This window comes from Pteropus medius, unplaced genomic scaffold, assembly GCF_902729225.1.
Source record: "Pteropus medius unplaced genomic scaffold, Ma_sr-lr_union100, whole genome shotgun sequence".
Taxonomy (NCBI): domain Eukaryota; kingdom Metazoa; phylum Chordata; class Mammalia; order Chiroptera; family Pteropodidae; genus Pteropus; species Pteropus medius.
Window position 1 is genome coordinate 23,208,568 of NW_024349800.1, and position 19,528 is coordinate 23,228,095.

General features: G+C 36.2%; 2 protein-coding genes across 3 annotated transcripts in view; one reads left to right on the forward strand and one right to left on the reverse strand.

The window, feature by feature from the left end:
- Positions 1 to 926: 926 nt before the first annotated feature.
- Positions 927 to 9,337, reverse strand: LOC120622147 (formin-like protein 3). The gene is made up of 4 exons (XM_039888146.1): positions 9,017 to 9,337; positions 8,422 to 8,977; positions 2,247 to 2,330; positions 927 to 1,027 (listed from the first exon to the last, which is right to left on the reverse strand). The coding sequence occupies exons 1-4, from the start codon at positions 9,335 to 9,337 to the stop codon at positions 996 to 998; spliced, it is 993 nt and encodes a 330-aa protein (XP_039744080.1). The 3' UTR covers positions 927 to 995.
- VPS54 (VPS54 subunit of GARP complex) overlaps positions 8,671 to 19,528 on the forward strand; it is an 88,948-nt gene continuing 78,090 nt past the window's right edge. For both annotated transcript variants that reach the window (XM_039886999.1, XM_039887002.1), the window contains exon 1: positions 8,671 to 9,176. The gene's annotated coding sequence lies outside the window, so the exon portion shown is untranslated. The remainder of the gene's footprint in view (positions 9,177 to 19,528) is intronic.

Genomic DNA, 19,528 nt, shown 5'->3' on the forward strand with positions numbered 1-19,528 from the left:
TGGAATTACTTGTTTTTCTTTTTGAAGAGAATTTATGGGAATTCAAACATGTTCAAATATCTACCATATTAGGAATAACCTCCTTCACATTCACTTCCACCTACCACTCCATCTAGCTTCTCTTTTTTTTTTAAACTGCTAAGCTTCTAGGAACAGTTTACTCATCCTTTGATCTCCACATAACAGCCTTTGACTCATCAAAATCTGCTTTCAATTCTCCCATCTACTAAATTTGTTTTGCTAGGATCAGTAGTGACCTTAATGCTGCTAAGTCCAATGAACAGCACACATCTTTGCTATAGCTGACCACTTCTAGCCTCTTCCAAAAAAATTACTTCATCTTCTCTGACCCCAGAGTCTTCTGGCTTTTCTGTTATTTCTCTGCCTCCTGTTTCTAGTCTCCCCTGATTACTTTCCCTCTTCTCAGAGACCAGTCTATTAATCAGAGGGGTATGGTGACCACCTACAATCAGAGTAGTACTCACTGGCATATATCAGTAAACAAGTTTAGTCATAAAGACACAGCCACTTATACAAATATTTTGTTTGCTCGTTGATGTATGCTGATTTTGCTTGTTGTATGAATCTGTGGCTAGTCTCAGGCCTTCTTCCTTTCTTTTCTTTTCTCTTTCTTTCTCTTCTCCTTTCTTCTCTTCTCATCTCTCTATACTCTCATAAATTTCACACACACCCTTTCTTCCAATTATTAACTACATTTTGACAACTTCCGAATTTATGTTTTCATTCAGGTCTCTCTTCTGAGTTCTGGGAGCAAGTAGTGAGTAACTAAAGGAGTCTCTAACATACTGGGGCAAAATGCAGGCAGCTCAGGCAGGCAATGCAGAATCAGAGAGAGAGGAGAGCAATTCTCCCCTGGATGCCATTAACCAGGAAGATATGCTGACCATCTGAAACCAGAGCAGCACTCATTGGCACGCATCAGTGAGCCAGTTTAATCATCAAGACAGAGCCATTTATGTAAGCTTTTAGTTTGTTCACTGTTTTGATATATGCTTGTTGTAGGGATCTGTAAAGAAAAAAAAAATAACTGTCAGGAGTCTGACTTTCAATTTGTAATAGACAAAAAATATTAATGTTTTGTAAATATGTCCTGTCTGCTCACTTTACCATTTCTTTTGCTGTGCATAATTAACTACAAAGTTAGGATAAACTTGGAAGAATAGAAATAGGCTTTTGCATGTTTATAAAGGAGGAATACACAAAAAGAAGCCACGCATTTTCTTAAAGACTGCATTCTTGTAATCAAATATGGAAACTGTCTCTTGGATTTGTGAACTGGTAAAGAGTACTTAAAATAATAAATTACCTACACTGATTATTTCCTAAGTTATTAAATACTTATTACCAAGCAAAATCTTCCCTACAAGATTCTTTTTTCTTGTAAGTAATGAGAACCTTCAATTCCCTACTTTAGGGTAAGCCTTACCTTTTCTTTGGAGAGGGGGAATCTGATATTCTTTGGATTCAAATAATAAGTAATTCTACTTAACATAATTCTTTACTTTTTTAGTAATTTGTTGTTGTAGCATTTCCTATAGTGTGTTACAAAGAACATGAGACTGGAATTCTTAAATCTGGCTCGTAATTGAAAATCGCTGCCACCACTAAAACATTCTCTGTCTCAGCCCTTTGACCTCCATTTCCTCATCTGTTAAGCGAGAAGCCTCTTTTGTTCCAAAAGTCTGATTACAACGATGTTTTCTTTCTTTTGAGTTTATTATTTTTATCTTATATAGATCCTTAAAAGGTATAAAGTAATACTATAGAAGAAAAAAGATGCCGTTCTAAGTCTAAGATTAGATTTTTGGAAATAAGACTTCTAGGTTGAAATCGAATTCTGATTGAGAACCTGTTTTTATTAATGCTCAGGTTAGATGTAAAGAAAATAGGGAGAAAACACAGATATTTCACTTCCTGGTAAAATAGGAATCAAAATGACCAGACAGTGGCAAGATAACTAAATGGGCTTTCTAATACATTTTGGTATTCAAGGAAAGTCCGTTATCTAATTGCAATCCATTGTTTTATTAATGTTTTACTTTGGATTATGTTGTGAAATTGTCTTGGTTTCATGATAGCCAGTGTTTATTTTACTTATAAAGTATTTTCCCACTGTTTGATTTTTTTTCTCTATTTCAAGATATTACATAGTGGTATAAGAATTTGTATTCCTGCTGCTTAGGGTTTTTTTTTTTCTGAGCCATAGCTGGTGTTGAGTCACATACCCAGTTGATGTAGAAGTGGTTCTGGGGAAGCCCTTGAGAGGCCAACTACAGCTTCTGTTTCTCTGGAAATTGCCCATAATTTTCCTAGAAAAGTTTTAAATGAAAAAAATTTTTCCCAATAAATATTTAAACATTCTGTTTTTATAGTTCTACTTCATTATAGAATTACATATTTGAAAAATAATCTCATATAGATATTACTTAAAATACACCAATTGTAAAATAAGCCAAGACTATCATCTTTATCCTAAATCTAATAAATTCATAGTGGTTTACAAAAATCTTGAGCCCAATAACATATCAGTGGCAAATTGTTTTCAAGACATTAGACTAATTGGCTACTCATCCTGCTGAGTGTACAAAAAAAGTAGTTTATATGGTTATAAGCACCAGTTTCTTTTTATCTTTCATGCATTATTTCAACAAATACTTATTAAGTTCTCAACTTGCACCAGGCATTGTTCTAGGTGCTGGGGGGTAAAGTGGTAAATAAAACAGACAATAGCTCTTATGGAGCTTGCATTCTTTTAGGGGAAAGACAGACAATAAATAAAACGTATGGGAGTGGGGGTGGGGTTAAGTGACAATAAAGGCTAAGGAGAAAAATAAAGTGGAAAAGGAGATAAGACATGGTGTTGCAATGAGAAATATGGTGTCATGAAATTCCTCATAAAGACCTGAAAGAGAGGAGGGAGTTAGCTATTTGGATATCCGGGGGGAAAAGCATTCCAGGCAAAGGGAAGAACAAATGCAAAGGCTCTGAGGCAGGAACATGCCTGGTATGTCCCAGGAACAGTTAGGAAGCCAATATGATTAGAGCACAATGAGAAACGGCAGCAGGGGGAAGGGAGAGGAAGGAGTGGGGGAAGCAGGAGGAGATAAAGTTAGAGAGATAAGACTGGAATGAGATCATCTAGGGCCTTGTGAGGACTTTATCTTTTACTATGAATGAAACAAAGATACTGGAGTTTTAAGCAGAGAAATGACATGATCTGACAAGTTTTAGCAGGATCAAGCTGACAATTATGTTGAGAATAGACTAGTGGGAGACAAAGACTAGGAGACTTTTGCAATAATTTATGCAAGTAGAATGATTGTACTGCATACCTCCAAGAAGCATCATTCACCCTGCAGTTTCTGTGAATGGTGCTTCCTGTAATGAGCAGTATATAGCTCAACAGCCATAGTTAGTTAGGGGCCCTTCAGGCAAAATGGCTTGGACCAGGTTGGATGTAATGTGAGTGGTGAGAAGTGTTTAGATATATTTTGAAGGTAGAATAGTATTTTCTGACACAGTAGTTGTGGGATATGAAAGAGTTAAGTATGATTTCAAGGTCATCCATTAAGTTTATGAATTATTAATAATCATTATGCCAAATACTATTACTAAAGGGAGGAATTCATATTTATTTTTTAATTCAACAAACATTTATTGAAAGCCTAATACTATGTAGTATATTGTTTCATAATGTGTAGGGATATTTTAGAAAGTATAATAGCAGTGGCAACAGAAAACCTCATCCTAGAAATATTTATAACTTTGTTAGACGAAGCCTCCATAGACAAAAGGACCAAATGAAACAATAAAAGGACCAAATACTATATAAGGAAACATAAGAAAAAATATAATGAGACTAATAAAATGGGATATATATATATATATATATATATATACACACATATATACATACATACATACATACATATATATATATTCCTCTAGGGAAATGGTCCAATTTGAAAATAATTTTACATTTGTCAGGATATGCTCATATTTCCAATTGTTGTACTCCTCTAATCTATTCAATAATTTATCCTCTATTTTCTAATAGTGACATGACTTGTTTCCTATTCAAAATGGGGGACTAGATATGTTCTGTGGTTGACTCCCACTCCAGAAGGAAGTACATAAAAGGTTTCATGTCTGACAAATTACCTGTTTCATGTGCTCTTCTCTTGCTGATGTTTTAGGCTGCATTCCTCACAGTTTGGTTGAGAATTCAGTCTTACCTTGTTCCCTAGATCCTATTTGTCCAATTTCTGACTTGTGGCTTTTCTTTTTTTTCCCCTCTTTAATCCCCGCCCCCCGCCCATCCACCCCTGACCTATGGATGTTGCCATTTCCCCTTCAGAACTGGATCTCTGAAGGCGGGGTGTCTCTTCCCACATGCTCGTGGGTGTCTCTTCCCACACGCTCGCTGCGTGCACCCGGGGCCTGGCATGACTTGTGACTTTTCATACCTTCTGACTATTTATTTCACTTGCAGCCCTTTGGCTTATGAGGATTTTTAAGATCTTGTGGCTTCTCATGTTTCATCTTACCTACTTCATTCATAGCCATGTCTTGTCACTTCCTGTTCTGTGGTTTTCATCAACATAGACTTCCTAATGAGATAGTGAAGATTATAATAATGAATTTGATAGCTAACATTTTTTTGAGTATTGACTATAAGCTAGGCACTAAACTATGCTATTTAAGAATGCTTTAAATGTTATCCTAACAGTACATCTATGAAGTGGGTACTATCTTTATCCCCATAAAGAACTGAGCTCTAGAGAGCTTAACATACCTGAAGTTACTCAGCTAGAAAGTGGCGGAGCTAGAATGCAAACCCAGAACCCATGAATACTATCATGCCATAGCATGTCCTTTTGTATCATATGCATAAACGTGATTCAGAAGGAGAAAAAAAGCCAATCCCAACAAAGTTCTCTAAACTCTGAAAGCCTCTATGTTTAATAATTATCTTTCTAATGCTATGGATTTATTATTTTTTAATTTACCTAGCTTGAGTCCTATTTTTAAAGGTATTGATACTGAATTGGTTTTGCATGGCCTTAGAAACAGGTGTGTGCGTGCACACACACACACACACACACACACACACACACACACTGGACACAGACAAAAGAAGTAGCAGTTAAAAGTAGAAATGCCAATGGGGACTTCTATTAGACCAAGATTGAAATTAAAAAGAGACCTATTTGCATATGAAGAAACAAAGTATAAGAAACTGATAACACAATCACATAGCTAAAGTGTCACAGCAAGTTTAAAACCCAGGGTTAGCTAAATTCCAAAGCCTGTAGAATTAATCACTGCAGGTGGTAGACAGACTGTAGTCACCATGATTTCCAACGTCTTGGTGTTCACAACTTTGTGCCATGCTCTCTCTTTGAGTGTTAGCAATCCTTGCCACTTGCTTCTAAACCATAGAATATGGCAAAAATAATAGAATATCACTCTGTCTTGCTAGCTGACTCATTCTAGAGAGTTTAGAGACACCTCTTGCTGGTTTGATGAAGTAAGCAGCCATTTTGGGAAAGCCTACATAGCAAGGAACTGCAGGTGGCCTCTAGGGGCTGAGGACAGCCTCCAGCCGGCAATAGAAAACACAGCAATAGAAAACTAATATACCACACTACCTTGGTTTTCTCTATGCTTGGAGCACAGTAAATTCTTAGCAAATGGTAGTTGCTATTATTATGATAATCAAATGGAAATTTGGAATATCAGAGTCAAAGAGAAATGGAACAGAGAAATTTAACAGTTAAGTAATTGTTTCCAAAGTAACCAAGCAGCTGATTTAGAAGACACAAAGAAATGATATGTGAAAACTTGTATATTACATACTGCTAACAATTATTGAGTACATTATTATTACATGAAATACAAAATTTCTAGTGGTGCTTATATCCATATCTAGTTTTAATGGCTTACAACATATTCAAAATAATTGAAAAGTCTTCCTACATTAAGATAGTCTACAGTAGCTATATAGAAATATTAAAACATATTCAAATTCCAGTCATTGTTTTAAATTGTGATTTTTAAACATTCAATATTTTTTAAATAAGTTAAATATGATGGATAAAATAATTCAGGGCATTGGATCAAAAAACCAAACCCAAATGGAACTACTATCAGCATAATACTTTTAGTACATGAGTGAATGTGGATTTTGCTTACCAAAGATAATTTATACTTATTATACATATTTAGCTATAGCATAAGTTAGAGAATTTGAATAGGTTTCCATCTGATAGATTTAAGGTTTGCAATTGTAGCAAAAAGAGGGGCTAGTGCTCATGTTTAACTAAACTGCAATTGATTTTTCTGATTATTCCTTCTACTAGTGCTCCCTTTCTCTTCTGTATTTACATTGGCATGTGAACATATACTTTCTGTCAAACAAGTCATTAAAAATGGTGTTTATTGATTGAGTTGACATGTTAACTCATTACTGTCACACAAATATATACTGAACATATAATAAAAAGCATAGGCCTTTTATAGGTGTTACAGCATTAAAATGCTTGCCCATTCTTCCTCTAATGAGAATGTATGACCCTGATAATTATTACCATTCATAATCTCAACAGGTAATAAGTATCATGCCAAATATAGTATTAGTAATATGGTAGCTAACTATTTTCTTCATATTTTCTCCTTAGGGCAATGATGATTTATATCATTTTTTCTTAAATTTCTGTCATCTGTGCTTTCTGGAAATGAACACTAATAATGTGTCTATACATAGCCATTTGTGTTTTTTTTCTTTCTAATTCTAAAATAATTCAAAGGATAACAAATGAACACATTAATTAATTTGAAATTTATCTACTTGTGGCATTAATTACTGCAGGAGGTAGACAGACTCTAGAGTAGTCCCCATGATTCCCGCCTCCTGGTGTTTAAATTACTTGTCCAGTTAGCAGTTTTTGTTTTGTTTTTGGCAAACCTGAGCATCAGCATTTATTTCTCTGTTTAGATTCATGATTATGAATTGTTCTGTGGAAAAGTAAAAGTAAACATCATGCTGGATCCTTGAAAGAACTAAGCACAATACTCAATGTGTATTTTCTTCCTATGGTATGTTATCTACAGATGGATAACGAGGAAAACAAATGAGTCTGTCTTATTCTAGTGTCTGTGAGATACCTCAGGCTATTATTTAATCTAAGTGCCCACTGGAGCAACTTGGAATCTTTTTTTGGAACAAGGTCGAGTATCATTGCAAATAGCTTTTAAAAGGACAAAGTGCAGCCAGGTTTAAGGCAGCTTTCAAACAGTTGTTGATTTCTTGATACATGTTCAAAACAGGAATTTGCTAAATCCATTTCTTAGTATAATCTGTGAACTGATTCTAGACTTAAAGTGAAATTATTTTCCTTTCTGGCCTTAGATAAAACTTGGTGAATCTTTCCTTAATATTGTCATAATATAAACTCATCTAGTTTTATATGAGATGAGAAATTTAGAAGGATTTCTTTATTATTTTATAGTTAAATTTATCTCATGTTTGAGATTGATATTCTCACTCTCCTTATCACAAAACTGTGGAGAATTGCATTTAGAAAAGAGTAATGTAAGAACGTCCTCTCAACTTTTCTTGCTGTTTTTCTCTTTTTTTCTTCTCTTCCCTCAACTTTAGCTCTTTAGTGGGTAAAATACTATAACACAGAGTTAGGTTTGCAGTTTTCAAAGTGACTTCTTGGAATTGAAACTTGCATGAACTTTGTTTTCAATACCTAACTGTAAAAGTTACATTTTCACTTTTGATTCGTTAAAACAAAGTGTCTTATAAATGCCTTTAACTCTGATATTTTTGGGCAAAGAAACAGTTTCTTTTGAATTGAAAGAAATCGTTCTAAAATTAAGACATAAGCACTCAAATGAATGAGGGCCCTTTTTTCTCTTTGTAAAAATATTCTAAGGCATTTCCTTTCTTGTGGACTGTATTTTATTGGATTAAGGTTGCAAGTCCTCTGAAACCAGGCTGAATTGGATTACTGTTAAAAATCACAACGAGGAGGTATTAATAATACACACAAATTTCAATTATCTCGGTCAAATAGGAATAACTGATTTCAGTGCCAGAGAGTGTGATAGGTGCCTGGGAGAAAGGCCTGAAACTAGGAGAAAACTTAGAAGATTCAGTTGGAGAAAGATCTCAACAGAGACCATGCACTGTTTTCAGGGTCCAGTGGGTTATTAGTGAGGCGGTAACCTTTAACCTTTCAAAGGACGTTTATTTGGGAATCTCTGAAAGGAGAGGTGGAATGTTGTGGGAATATCTACTTAAATAGCTCCTGGGTGATTAAGGGACGTTTGGAGTCAGTTGTTCTGGGGGGTGGGCGAGGGCCCAGTTCCAGGGACGGCGGAAGGCGGCACCTGAGTACTCCTGAGAACATCTCCGGATGGGGGAAGGGTCGTGGGGAAAAGTGGAGTTCGGCGTGGGTTTCTGCATTTGCGTGCAGGGCTGTGAGAGGACGAGCAGAGGAGCCGCGCGGGGTATATCCCGCTCCGGGGGCACGCCGGCTGCGCCCGCGCCGTAGCCCCTCTGCCGAGGCGGCGAGCGCTCCCCCCGGCCCCGGCCCAGGCCCCGGCCGCAGCTCTCCCGCCCTGGCGGAGCCGCGCGGTGGATTGTGGGCTGGGGGCTGCGACGGCCTCGCGGCGGCCTCCGGCGCTGTCTCCCCAGTCCTACCCCGGCCGAGCCGGGTCGGCGGGGCGAGGGGAAACAGTGAGCAGGTAGCAAGAGCGCTAAGGGTAGTGGTCGCAGCGCGGCCGGCGGCGGCGGCGGCGGCTCCTCTGGAGGCTGGGGATGTGGGAGAGGCGGTGGCAGCAGCGGCGGAGGCGGCGCTGCGGACCGGGGGGAAACTGCTGGCTGACAGGACACCCGGGAGAGACGTGAGGGAGCCGCCGCTGCCGCCTCACCCCCCGAGCGGAACTGGGCTCAAGAGGGCGGCCCTGTGCTCCCCCGGCTGACCCGCCAGCCGGCGCGGGGCGGGGGCGGGAAGCCGGGCTCGGGCCCGGCCAGGCTCCGGGCGGCGGCGGCCGCGGAGCAGCAGCCTCGGCGCGACGTGGAGGGCTGGAGGCGGCGGCGATGCACTAGGCCTCGCTCTGGGGCGGCTGCCCGGGACCCGCAGGTAGGTGTCGGGCCGGCCGCACTCGGCTCCCAGCTCTTCGCGGCCCACCCTCCACCCGACCTCCCGTGGAGCGAGGGACCAAGACCCCACCTCCTCTGTCTTCTCCACGACTCCAAGTGGACAGAGTTTCGGTCACAACTGGCCGGCGCTGAAGCTTCCATTCTCTCCTAGGCCACCTCCTCCTCTTCCTTGTCACTCTCCCACCGGGATCCGGCGGTAGCTCGACTCCCCACCGCCAGCCAGCGACCGCAAACGCCGCTCTCGCCCCCTTTTGCCACTCTCCGGGATCAGGGCACAGGAATTTCCACCATGGTTCTTAGATGCTATCCCCAAACTTTCCCTTTCTTTTCTCAGCCGGGCCCTTAGGCCCGTTTTGATGTTACTGGAATAATTTAATTTAAAAAATCATTTTTCTTCCTGGGGAAGGCTAACCCAAAGGATAACTTGCTGTTTTGCAGTTTGGCAATTTAGTTCGCAATATTTTGTTCAGCAATTAATGTTTTGCAGTTCTCCTTCCCATCTTTGCATTGATACAAAGGCAGGCCTCCCCTGCTTTCCCGATGTTGACAAGGAACTTTGCGTGTCCATGATAACTGACCGCTTCGTCTGTACGTGTGCAGATAGTATTTTTAGAATTTTGGTTGAGTCGGGTTGCAATTTTTAAAAAATTGTCCTTTAACCAGCTTTGTTTTTTGCTCTTTATTGAGGCCCTTTTTTTTGGAGAGTTAAGTTGTTTGGAAGAATTAAATCGTTTTGGTTTTTGTTTTTAACTGACTCTTTTTGATTTGTCAAAACCCAGGGCAATCTTAATAGGAAACGCTTACAAGGCAAGCGATATTATGATAGTATACTGAGAAGTGTGCTATTATTGTGAAAACTGCAGATTTTGACATTCAGGTTGACTTTTCTAAATCTGTTGGGAGAGTTCTAATTGGAAAAGTACCTTGAGAGCCTTAATGATTTCTAAGCATTTATGATAGAACAGAAGAAATGATGGGATTTGTTCGTTTGACTATTTTTATTGGTCAGAGTCTAATTTCCTAGATATAGGTATTACTTGATGGTTCAGTTATCATTACTCATAATAGGTTTGGGTAAAAATGATCAATATGTGCAAATTTGAGGTGATTGGTAGTTGTGGTTTGGGGGATTTGATGTTTGCAATTTTATTGTGATTTGACTATTTTTAAATTATGCTCTGGTAATTTCAGAATTATTACACTACCAGGGGAGACATGATCACTTTTAAAAGAAATGAAAAATGTCTTGATGGTTTTCTTTAAAAAGAATGTATTAACAAAACTATAAAAACTGTCCACATTTTGTTTTTTTAAATATTTTTTTATTTTCCAATTACAGTTAGCATACAATATTATATTAGTTTCAGGTATGCAACTTGGTGATTAAACATTTATACAATTTGTGATGTGATCATTCTGATAAATCTAGTGCTCATCTGACACCATACATAGTTATTACAATTTTGTTGACTATATTCCTTATGCTGTACTTTACATCTCCATGACTGTTTTGTAACTACCAATTTGTTCTTAATCTCGTCTCTTTTTTCACCCACCCTCCTAGTCCCTCTCCCATCTGGCAACCATCAAAATATTCTCCATGAGTTTGTTTCTGTTTTGTTCATTTTTTTATTTTAGATTCCACATGTAAGTGAAATCATATAGCATTTGCCCTTCTCTGTCTGACTTACTCCACTCAGCACAATACCCTCTAAGTCCATCCATGTTATGTTTTGTTGTTGTTGATATTGATATGTTTTGTTCTTGTTAGAGGTATTGTTATTCTAACATTTGGCTTTCCGAAATGTTTGTCATTGCTGCCAAATCATTCAAAGCTTACTAGGGAAAGATGATTAAATTTGCATATGTTTGTTTTCTGGAAAAGTTAAAATTTATTTCTGGATAAGTATGAAGTTTTTAATTTAGAATTAAAATCAAATCTTAAAATTCATGAAATAGCAAAATTTGCATAATTTGATTTTAATGGCATTTCTCTATCAGTAAAAGTTGATTAAATTCATTTTTCCTGCTTTTAACTTTTTACCAACAGCTTTATTGAGTGAAGTACACACATTTAAAGTGTAAAATTCAGTGATTCTTAGTATATTTATAAAGTGTGTAACCATTACTATAATCTAATTTTAGAACATTTTCATCACCCCAAAAAGAAGCTTTCTGCTTATCATTAGCAGTTACTCCCCATTCTCCTCGCCCCTGCTCCCAGACTTAGGCAACCAGTAATCTACTTTCTATCTCAATATTTGCTTATTGTGATTTATTCGTATAAATGGTATCAGCTCAGAGCTTCTTGAAAAGTCTTTCTTTTAAAATCAATTTACATGCTTAAAATATTTTGAGTCAGAGAATAAGCAACTGATCACTGGTATTCATAAGCAATGTTTAAAACAATTGACATACTTTTTGGTTGTATTCTGCATTGATTTAATACAAAGTGTGGAGCAAAGAAGTTAGCATGAATGGCTTCAGTGATCTTAAGAGGTGGTCTGGTCAGCTGGGAGTCAATAAGTAAAAGCCGAGAGTATTTTTGCCATCGAATATTAGGATAGTAGGTAGGAAAAGACCTTAAAGGTCATCAGCTTACTTCCTGCTTGCTTCACAAATAGATGACAGGAACCAGATGAGGAAATCTGAAAAGTAGAAGCTTGGATCTCTAAGATGCATGGCTCAGGAATGACAGTGTGGTCATGTAAGGCAAGAAATGGGGATTTGTAAATTAGAATTGTTTAAGTTATCATATGTGTATGCATGCATGTATATGTGTATGTACAATATTTGACATTTTACTAGCAGAGCAGGAAGAGAACTGGACATTTCCCCAATTTTGGGATGGGGAGGAGATTAATGTACCCACATGGATGAAATTCATGTTACAGAATCCTCTAAAAATGCTTTAATCAAAAGGAAGATGGCATATATATTATTGAGGCATCTTCTTGTACTATTACCATCTTTTCTTAAAAAATCCAAATTTTGAAAACCAAATTAATTTTTAAAAATTATAATTAGCAGAGTTGGTTGGAGGCCTCCTTTTTCAAAAACCAAGGGCCCTAACATCTAAATCGATGGTTCACAAACGGGTGTTATGCCTTCCAAGGGACATTTGGCAGTGTCTGGAAAGATTTTTCATTGTCATAACTGAAGGTGAGGTGCTGTTGGCATCTAGCCAAGGGATGTTGGTAAACATCCTACAATGTATAGGCCATATCTTACACCACCCTACCCTCGACACACAATAAAGAATTATCTGACCCAAAATGTCAATAGTATTGTTCTAAACCTATGGTTTGCATGATTCTGGTAAGGGCCTGAGCTAGTGGGGAAATACTCTCACTGGGCACTGATTGGTGGATTAGATGAACCCTCTAGGTACTCTAACAACTTTTTTTGCGGGGAGACACTGTTGAGGGAAAAGTAAAAGGAAATCTATTTATGACATAACGCAGATACTATTTAGTCTAATTGTCTTCAAATCTGAAGAAATTTTTTCCCCCTGAAAACGGCAGCCTTATTTTACTGCAAATTTGAATTACTATTATGTTTTGAATTGGTACCTAGGTTTTTGAAATTGGAAATATAGTGTAGTGGTATATTCTTTATCTAGAAGTGATTATTTTTCCACCTAGTAGCTTCAACTGCCAAGAAAGAAGTAAGCTAAATGTATTAATTAATTAATAGTGTGTGTTGTGAATGGCCAAAAAATTTCAAAGCTTATACATGAATCTCATTTTTTTTTTTTCTTATAGGCCCCACTTTTGACTCTTTAATTTGTTTTTAACAAGCTCAATTTGGTGATGAAAAAAGAAAAGATTGACAGTTGGAGTCACTTTTGCTATTTACCTGCTATATGACCTTAGATAAATTACTCAATCTTTATGAACCTCAATTTTCTCATCAATAAAATAGGAATAGTGATAATTCCTGTATTATAAGGTTATTGTGGGAATTGAATTAGGTAATGTGTGTTAATGCTATGTCAGCTATAAAACACTATATGAATGTTACTACATCTGAAACTAATATAATTAATGTCATATCAATTATACCTCAAAAAAAAAAGTTACTTATTTCAGAAGAATCAAATTAGAAAGGGATAGAGAGGATGCCAAAGGCAGGAATATAGATAGGAAAGTAGAGAATAGTGACTTACTGACAACTTCTCTAGGGAGAAGAGAGACATTCTCAAAATATATTGACAACAAACTAGTAAAAGAACTAGTATTATCATTATTTGAAGCTCTTTAAAATCGGGGCAAACTGACTTCCTTCAGTTGTACCTGAGAGTATCACTATTACAGTGCGGTATGAAACTTATTGTTATAATGGTGAAATTAAATTATCAAGGAAAGGTTACCTTGTCTTCAAAATACCCTATTTGAAAAATCACGAAAATATTTAATTTCAGAATTAAAATTTTCAGAAGTTAACTTGTACAAAAAGTTTCAGCATTTTTGAGCATAAGCTGCAGTTATCTGGATTCATTCCCTTGTTGGGAATAATTCCTTCTATTACTATTCATACCTTCCTTTATATTTGAAGGGTTTTTCTACCACCAGTAGTTGCCCTTCAAATGTGAAGATTTAACTCAAGAAATAGGGGTTTTAAACCTACTATTTGTAAAAATCTCATCTCTTTCTAGATTGTTTCATTATCATTTTTCAACATCTTTTACACAAGGATGCTTTGATTTTTCTACACGTCCAATAGTCTATGGTTTGTGCTGTAGTGTTTAGAATTGAATTAACTAAAATACATGAAGTGAATGGGGAAAATTGTAATCTCTTACAATTAACTGTTCAACTTTTCTTTCACAATCATGCAAAAGCAAAATTGCAGGTAAGCAGAGCTTGAGGTATTCAGTGAGATTTTTCTGGAGTAGCATGAGGTAGACTAGTTTGAAATATTATTTAGAATAAGTCATGTGGTGTTGGTATTGGTAGGTAAATTTTTTTAATATGGCATACTTAAAAAATCGGATTTTAGAAAGTGGGAGGAAGTTTTCAGGGCAAAAAATGCCACCAATTTGGAGAATTTCATATTTAAATAGTTGGCTTTTTGATTAAAAGGAAGTTCAGAGAGTGGGTGTTTGTGTTTGAATATTGTGGTGATGCATCATGTTTTATGACGTTTTTCTCCTATGTAGTGAATATAGTAAAATTTGGAAATTTTGACATCAAGAAAGTTTGTGCCCTGTTCCTCCCCCCTCCCCCCCAATTTGGCTAAACTGAGTGGTAAATTGGGCCCAGGTGGTGAAGAGTTTTTAGGCTCAACAAACAATATATACCACTATCAAAGAATACTTAAGGAGGTTCACCTAATAAGATCTGAATTTTAGAAGATTCTGAAGTTGAATGAGATTAGGACCAAAGAAGGACTTTTAGTAGAAGACCCTCACAATAAAATCTTCAAATAAAATTCTGAACTAGAGCAGTGACAGTTGGAATGGAGAACAAGAGATGGATTCGTAATGAATTTAAGAGGTAGAGTCCATGACAGTCCAAGTTGATACAGAAATTGAAGAATGTAGAGTGCTCAGGGAGTCAAGTTGGCTCTAGGGTTTCTAGCTTGGGAAACTACGTGAATAGTATTGCCATTAAGTGAGCTAGAGAAGGAATAAATTTTTGGCAGGTGGAAGAGAGGGATAAAGATGGTAGATAATGAGTTTAACTTTTGGATGTATAGAGTTTTAGGTATCTATGAGACTTATAGGTGAAGATGCATAGTAGGCAGTTATAAATTTGTGTGTGGACATTGAAAAGTGGTTAGGACTGGAAAAAGATCTGGAATCTATCCAGTTTTCTTTATCTCTGCCATTATCTGAGTTCACGCTATTGTCATCTCTCACCTAAATTATTGCAAGTTTCCTATCTGGTCTTTTCTAGTCTTCTCCAATCCATTCTCTGTGCTACAATCAGTGATCTTTCTAGAGGGCAAATTTGATTACATCATTCCTGACCTCAGATTATTTCTGTGACTTTCTTTTATTCTCACCATGAAATCTGTACTCCTATTCCTTTAACAAATTTATGAATTCATTTGTTTTCTCAATTATCTATGTAGCCTAATGACTCTCCACAACTCCCACTTTCCCTCAAATATATAATTTTCTCAGAAATATTGACTTACTTGTGGTTTCTGGCAGTAGGCTCTCTCTTCCCTCCAAGTCTTTACACATACTGTTCCCTATTCCTGGAGTTTTCTCCCTGTCACGCCACATCATGTAAGGCTGTCCCCCGGTTGTTGATTCTGGCTTGATCACTTAGTAAAGATGGGAACGGATAGATATGTCTACTGTTTAATTAATAAATAATTTATAGGGTGATACTTTGTGGCCACATAAATATCCTGTTCATACCAACCTTTTAAAACAATGGTTTTAATATTCATTAATGATACTTGCTTGAATCAGTCATGCTTTGGATGATTACAAATGGTGATTTTCTAATTCTTTCATTCCATCTACATTTATTATTTTCATTGACTTTTGAGGGCAGTGAAGTCAGGTTAGATGAAGACTGAATATAGGCAATTGAATTTAGAAATCAGGTCATTCTTTACCTTTTCCAGAGTCAAGTGAGTGCAGGAAGTGCAATGAGATTGCTAAGGAGGTAGACCAAAGAGAGAATAGAAGTTTGCCAATGAAAGGGTAAGAAGAAGGAGCTTGAAGCAATCAAGTTGAGGAAAAGAACTTTAATTTAGTACTTGAACTTTTTTTGACGGGCTGATGAGATTGAAGATAGGAGTCAGGGAATAATTAATAGAACAAGATTTCAGATGAAGTGGGAAGAGGTGAGATCAAGAACAGCTAGCTGGTTGGATTAATCTTGGAAAAGAGTAGACACCTATACTGTACCTTAGAAAGTTAGAAGTTGTGTATAGGTGAGAATAGGAGACGTTTAGCTGTAGAAGAAGACATATCTGAGGACTTTTTTTTTTCTTTTTTTGGTATGAAGTAAAAATACAGTTACCTTTTAAGAATGGGATTGATGAAGGTAAGCTAGGCTCATGAAAGTGATAAAAGTTTGTTATGAATACTATGGGACTGGGAAAGAGAAGTGTTTGACTATAAATAAATGAAAGGACTGCTGAGCAGGGCCTCATCTGAGATTGGAATTCACAAATTAATAATCTGCATGTTTTACATAATTTTTCTCTGACAGTATTCAGCAGCCAGGAAGAAAGCAAAGGCATTGCATGGAAGATGAATGAGGGAAGAGAAAATTGAAGATGGGAAGGAGACTTTAGAAGTTATTGACCATGGGATCCAAGCTAAGTAGAGAAGCTAGGAAGGCAGAACTGGGCTAAGAGACTCAAATAGTGGGGAATGGTGTAGCGGTAATGCCAAGCAGTGATTAATAAAAATACTAATTTTTTTGGGGGAATGAACTTTATAGTTATTTACTTTATACCTTAAGCTGACATTTAATATTTTCATTCCTGAGCTTCTTGCTGACTCATCAAGGATGAGTTTCTAGCTATTTTGCTTTATTTTCTCCTAAAAACTTCCTTGAAAGCATCGTCTTTATTGTTACTTAGTATTTATAGAGTACTTGTTTAGATTATTTGAAGACCCTGCACTTTAGGGATCTAGATATAAAATATATTTTATTAACAAAGATAGACTGTTAACACTAGATTATTTCTACTCTGGAAAGAAGCAAAGCAGGAATAACCCAAAATAGTAGATAAAGCCAACTGTCATTTTTGTTCTTCTTAGGAATATGTTAATATATAATTTCTTCTAGTAACTATTTTAATGGTAGGGTAAATTGTACCGATTTTATTTTTATAGGCATTTTAATAAGTGTAATGGTTTATACAATTAAGACATGTATTCTCCAATAACTTTGAATGAGTGATTTAAGGATTTATTTACTAATCTTCAGCCGAATTACCAAGAGCAGAATACCAGTATTCTAATCTGATTTACTATGACAAAAATTTCATGAGTAATATAGTCATGTCAGTGGTCCAAATGAGTAAAATAAAATCTCCAAGTTATTTTGGTTTTCCTTAAATTTTTACCTATTAGAGACATTTTATCACAGTACAGTTTTATCATTCAATTTTAGGCCTGTGACCCTTAATTTCATTGGCTGCTTAATTACGTTCTTTTAGTGTATTAAGTCTCTGATGAGTGGGAAAAAAGACTGCTTTTATTTTATATAACATCTAGATTTAAAACATATACATGAGGATATGTTTTTGAGGATATTCGTGAAATATATTCCTGATAAGGATGTCACACATGAAGTATTACTTATTTTATAGTCATTTAAAGTATTTGAATATAATGTTGCAAATAGTTATACTTTTTATCCTTCTAGCCAAGATTATCTCTAATTGATTCTTCTTGTCACTAGATCAAAAGTAAATAAGGATCTTAAGGAAACACGTATTCAGAGTTTCCTGCAAGGCACAGGGTCTCGTAAATGTCAAATGAGAACAGAACATAAGGAAAAAACAAATTAGATTAGTATAATTTTGTTCTAATTTTCTGGATTCCTTTAGCTTCTTCCATACTCTTTTAATGCCCAAGATGAGTAGACAAGTACTTGTTTATATAATGCCCTTAATTTATTAGTATTTCTTGAAGGCCCAGATCTTTATGTTTAAATTTTAGCTTCATTATTGAGATTGTTGTGAGCAGTAATATGTATGATACATAATTTAAAAATTTTTAAGTACTTTTAAAAATTATGATTAAAGTAGATTTTGTCAGATGATAAATCTTAAATAGTATAGGAGTTTATTAATATTTGTGTCTACACTATATGAAAGAAGCTTAATTATACCAGTAACCAAATGTATTGTGGGAAGTACTTCTTAGAGTATGAGATATTTGAGATATTTTAAATTTCTGTGACTGAAATAATAATCTCTACTGATTTCTATCAAATCAGTATTTGGTAGGACATTATAGTATAGTTGTTGGTTTTTTTCCCTTGCATATATCAGTACTTCTAAATTTGGGGAAATCAAGTTTGTCGTTTTTTTGTTTTTTTAAAAATAACTTTGAATATTTAATTTTTTTTATTTTACTAATCCTAAATCCATTGTATTAAAAAATGCTATCTCTGTCCAGCTTTTGTATAAAAAATTTCCTACTTTATCCATAGCTTCTCAGATTACAAATAGACATGTTATAAAAGTTCATTAATAATTCAATTATTTGGAATCCAGAAAACATTTCCTGTTGGAAGTGTTAAAATGATGGCCCATTCTAGCATATTTATCCCACTTTGCAGCTCAAGAATTATCCCTTTGCTAAGATAAACATATTAAGTTGTAATGATGAAGATGTATAGAATCTATTTCCTTGAAGAATAATTTTCTAGCAGTCCCAGTTTTATAAAATTCTTGAACCTAAAATTGCTCTAAAAAATGGTCTTTAAAAATTTTTATCATGATCAGATGTTTATTATTGCTATCATTTATTTTAACGTAAGATGGACATAAATAATAATTATTTATAATAATGTTATTGGGTCAGTAACTGATCTGATAAGGAGATAAAGAAGAGGAAAGCACTGAGTGCCTGAAGTGTATGGGAGGCAATTGTGAAATAACTTAGTTTTTTTTGGAGGGGCAGTGTGGTGTAGACAGAGGCATGGGATTTAGAATCATATCTGAATGCAAATACCATCTTCACAGTTAACTAGTTAAATGGTCTTGAAACCAGTTACTTTTGAATCTGTATCTTCATCCACATAATAAGGATTGTTGATTCATTCAGAAATGTTTTTCTAGGTTATTAGGAAGACCAACAAAATCTGAATGAAAGCAAGCAATTATGAACTATATATGTATAGTCTTTAGTCAGATATTAGCGATGACCTAATTCTTCTTATTGTGTTTCTATTCTTTCTCCCCTGCCACCCTTCATTTTTTCATTAATAACGTGTTTTCAGTGCACTCTTGATCTTTGGACTACACAGAACCTTTAAAACTAGTAGTGGGAGTGAGGCAATCCAGGTTTCCCCAAAACCCAGCTGATTTTTTTTCTCTCCAGATAAGGGAATTAGGCAGAGGAGTAGATGGAAGGCAACTTTTCTGGATCAGCTTGCTTATTTTCTCACTGTTGCCTGACAAAGCCTTGTCTTTCAGGTGGGGCATAGCCTAAGATGCCTCATAGTTCCTGGGTGTGGTTAGTCTCTTTCTCTCTATCTTCATGCCTCTACCCCATTCTCCTGTGTATCTAATTCTTTCCTCTCTTCTCATCTTTCTCCCTTTTTCTTGTTCCTTTTTAATCTCATCTTTCATTGGTTTCTTGCTGCTTGCCTGCAAATATGCTCAGGTTTCCCATGGCCTAAG